We start from the raw sequence: 4,673 nt of genomic DNA on the forward strand, positions 1-4,673 counted from the left end.
TTTTTCGATTTCCAGTTTACATATGTACATTTATCCGACGTTCTTACGGTGAAGAAAAACAGTGATGCTGCACATATCTGAGAAGAAATTCAAAGATATGTGTGAAGTCAACCAACCCGCACTTGGCCAGTGCGGTTCACTATAGCCTAGTCACCCCTCAAGTCAACTTAGGGTAGGCTCCGAGCCCCTCGGTGGGGACGTATAGTGAGCTGATGATGATGATGAACCAATTATCATCATAAAAAAATGGTAAAATGTGATTTATCGGTTTTTGTTCAGACGCTTTTTAAATGTAATAATTGTCTCTTACAATGTAACCAATCTAATTATTAATAATTGATTATTAAGTCGTTATTGTTTGAAAATCTGAGGCTATTTTATTAATAATGATAGTACTTTCAATTTGCTAATTTGTCAGGATTTCAATACTTTTTGTTTATAGTTTGATAATATTTTAGATTTCAAAACAAATTATCAAACTTCACTAACAAAAAGTCTATGTAAGATTTGACCTGTTAAATTTTTCGAATAAAATCGAAATTAATATTTTTTTAATTCATAATATCTATATTTATGACCCTAGCACGTTATATTTTTTTTTAGAACAAATCATTTTCGCAGATCTTAACTTCATTCCAGTCTTTTATAAAATGATAGTAGAATAATATCAAAAAGATTGTTTTATATCGATTTTTTTTTCTTAACAATTTTAAAGTCGTCTACGTATTACGTCATAATTATGTGTCTTACACGACGTCTGAAAGTTGGTTATTCTGGTTGCATTTAAAATTGTAATGGAAAATATATAGATGTGGTCTGGAAACAGTTGGGTATGCGTGTACCGTAACTGTGTAAGACGCGGTCGCCTAAAAGTGGGTTTCCACTGTCGTGACACTTGAGTTAATACATATTAATGTCTCTGTTTTGTCAAAGAAAATGAAAGAGATGATTGTATAATAATACAAGTATCACAGCAGTGGAAACCTTCTGTAAAAGGTTATCGCTTATTATATCCATCAGGCAGCGTGATTCCGTGTCACCATCGCGGTGTACACTCGTAATTAACGCGTGTACGCCGCGTTGAGGCTGTCAGGTGGGTGCAATGACCGGTCACCCGAAGCTAGTGTGATCACCTCTTTGACTTTTACATTATTCGTCATAGAAGACTGTTATTGGATTGTCTGTATATAATATTATAAAAAAATATGTTTTTTAATTATTGTTTATAATAAAATGTTTTATCATAATTATTTCTTGTTTAATTACAAAAAATTGAGGTATGTTTCGATTCTTGGGCTATTTAATATCCAATCTTTTTTCTTCCGCATACCTCTTTAAAATTTTACTAGTTTTTGTAGTGCCCTGATGGCACATTTCTTCAATAACCTTCCTTCCTTTAATTTTATTTCCTGCCATCATACCCTGTCGGGTCTTACGCAGACCACTGATGGTCCACAAGCACCACTATACTACTATATTACTTTTTAAAATGAAAGTACTTTTTAATTCGATTTGTACATGACTCTTCCTAACATAAATGCGAATGTTTGGATGGATGAATGGATGGATTGTTTGTAAGAATATATCTCCAGAACTGCTTAACGGATCTCGGTGGAATTTGACATAGATGTAAAACACAGTCTCTAATTAAGTTTTTCGTAATTCCACGCGGACGGAGTGATGGGCGATAGCTAGTATAGATATATTAAAGTTATTCTTTTATTATGGATTATGTGCGATAATAAAGTTAACCACATTTCCTGATATAACAAGATCAGGAGTGGCCATTAACATACAATTTCCAGAAGGCTGACATAAAAAGTTATTATTTGAAACATAAAAATTATATTGGATCCAGTTACTCATTTTTTTCATTATACCATAATAAAGATTTAATGGCAATTATAACGTGCTGAATGACTCACTTGTCTATCAAATTTAATTATAATATAATATATATATATATATATATATATCGCTATTCTATATATTAATGCAGTAATATGAAATTAACTTTTTTCCAGACTATGTTCGACATCTATGACAAATTTCAGCGAGATTTATACAACCGTTCTTGATTTAACTTTAAACAAATATCCATCCATCCAAACATTCGCATTTATAAGGCCAAAGTACGATTAAAATGACAAGGCTATGGTAGTTATTGTTAAGTTTAAAGTAACCTGATTTCTTTTCACCCTTTTTGACTGACCAACTGTGTCACTAAATAATTTATTTAAAAAAATGTGTATTTTAAATATTAGTAATAATTGTCTAGTACAAAAATATATTTATGAATAATAAATTTACTATTGCTTGATGTCCGTAATGTTTCTTATTACTTATAAAGTATAATGGATTATACGCGTTTCATATTACGTAGAGTTCTATTGTTAGGCGAACTAATAATGGATATGAGGAAAATAGTACAAAAGGTTGCTCGGAGTTACTGGCAATCGGGACGAGTTTCAGAGATATTAAAAAAATGTAGTTACTTGCCAACTATCAAAATCACCAATTTACAAACGTACTTTAAGGACAAAATTAACATTTTTACATATTTGTTAGATTAAGAGCCAGATGGTTATTGACCCCAGAATAGATTTACTTGACTTAAAGTCCTGTGTTCCCATAGTGGGGCGGAGGGCGTCCACAGTGCGCCGCCAGTTCGCTCTATCTTGGGCTCTGCGTTTGGTCTTGGGTCAGGCTTCGTCGGGATCGCAGTCATATTCCCAGGGAGGCACTGGAGTGAATTCCGCTACGAACAAGAAGACGTGGCGATCCTTAACAAACTTGGCGGCGTTCAGTAGCTGCCGACCCCAGGATAATAGGCTTAAGATGAATGACATGATAAAATATGAGAGTAAAAAAGTAACAAGGAACAGACTTGGATAAAGTTGGAGCAGACTCTGGTCTTAGAATCTGAAGACTCGTATTGTTTGAGGCAAAGGTTCAAGGCTGACTCTAGTTTTTTTTTTTTTTTTATAACAGAAGGGGGCAAACGAGCAGCGGGAACACCGAGGTGTTCAACGACGCCCATGGACATCAGCAATACCAGAGGAACCGCAGATGCGTTGCCGGCCTTTGAGGTGGTGATAAGCTCGCTTCTTGAAGGACCCTAAGTCGTAGCGGTTTGGAAATACCGCCGAGGACAGACCATTCCACAACGCTGCTGTGCGAGGCAGGAAGTTTCGCGCAAACCGCACGGTTGTGGATTGCCAGCCATCGAAATGGTGTGGATGGAACCTGGCGGTCTGTCGTGTCGTCCGATGACGGAACTCGGCGGCAGGAATCGTTCCAAACAATTCTTCAGAGCACTCCCCGTGGTATATGCGGTAGAAAATGCAGAGGGAACTAACGTCCCTCCGCAGTGCCAGAGCGTCGAGCCGATCAGTAAGAGCTCGGTCGTTGACGATTCGAATCGCTCTCCGTTGTATGCGGTCAAATGGAAGAATCTGGTACTGGGGTGCTCCCGCCCAGAGATGCGAGCAGTATTCCGTGTGGGGCCGAACTTGCGCCTTATACAGCTGAAGGCGGTGGCCCGGTTGGAAATACTGCTTCGCTCTGCTGAGCACACCCAGTTTTTTGGAGGCCAGCTTGGCCTTGTCTTCCAAATGACCGCGAAACTGAACGTCATTCGATATGTCAACACCGAGAATACTGATACTGGCTGAGGCAACCAGGGGAGTGCCCTCGAAACGAATATCCACGACAAAGGGCTGTTTTTTAGCGGTAATGGCGCATACTTGTGTCTTTTTGGGATTGAAGTCAACAAGATTTTAGGTTAGGCTTAGGCTTAGTTACACATGTAGCTATAATGGCTTAAACTATGAAATATAATATCCGCTTATAATGTGACGCTTGAAGCTAATTAATGCGACCACAAATTCTTACCTAAGTATGAAATGTTCGAGGATTTTCACATAATTTACAGCAAACATTTTCGTTGATGTAACATCTCACCGAGGAAACTATGTCAGGTATTCATGAAATAATGTAAAGATTCTAACAAAGGCTTTGTTACTGAATAGGAGGAGAATTTATCCTTGACCTCGGAGACTTAAGTATTATATTCTCTTTAATATTGATAATGAGGTCACAATGTATTAGATAAATTGTATGTACATATTTCTCCTTATTTTATTATTTTGATTTTATCAACTCTATTGATTTTATATTTTTACGATTTGATACAAAATATTTTCTAATTTCCATATTCTAATCTCGATGACAGAGTTTGTTATAATATTATTTACAAAATGTTTTTTTAATAAATTGTCGTAATTTATTTTTCATTTATGGTAACCCAATATATTTTATATGTCGACGTCACTTGTGGGTATAACAAAAAAAAATGTGGATTTCATTTGAGGTTGCTATTTTTAAATCATTAAATATAAGAGTGTATTTTTGTGGAAATATGTTGATTTGATAAATAAATGGAGAAATCTTTAGTGATATCTTGGGTAAGACACTTTTCTTTATATTATAATTTCACTTTAATCTTACTAATATTATAAATGCGAATGCTTAGATGGATGGATGTTTGAAGGTATCTCTAGGTCGGCTGAACGGATCTAGATGAAATTTGGCATACATATAGAACATAATTTGGAGGAACACATAGGCTACTAATCATGTTTTTTTTATTCCGCGCGAACGGCCTCGCGGTC

General features: G+C 35.9%; 1 protein-coding gene across 1 annotated transcript; it reads right to left on the minus strand.

Moving 5' to 3' along the window:
* Positions 1-3,026: 3,026 nt before the first annotated feature.
* On the minus strand, positions 3,027-3,941 carry LOC106113978 (uncharacterized). The gene is made up of 2 exons (XM_013307037.1): positions 3,933-3,941; positions 3,027-3,752 (listed from the first exon to the last, which is right to left on the minus strand). The coding sequence occupies exons 1-2, from the start codon at positions 3,939-3,941 to the stop codon at positions 3,027-3,029; spliced, it is 735 nt and encodes a 244-aa protein (XP_013162491.1).
* Between the last annotated feature and the right edge of the window lie 732 nt (positions 3,942-4,673).

The sequence above is a fragment of the Papilio xuthus genome, unplaced genomic scaffold (genome assembly GCF_000836235.2).
Source record: "Papilio xuthus unplaced genomic scaffold, Pxut_1.1 DF828142.1, whole genome shotgun sequence".
In the NCBI taxonomy this organism is placed as follows: domain Eukaryota; kingdom Metazoa; phylum Arthropoda; class Insecta; order Lepidoptera; family Papilionidae; genus Papilio; species Papilio xuthus.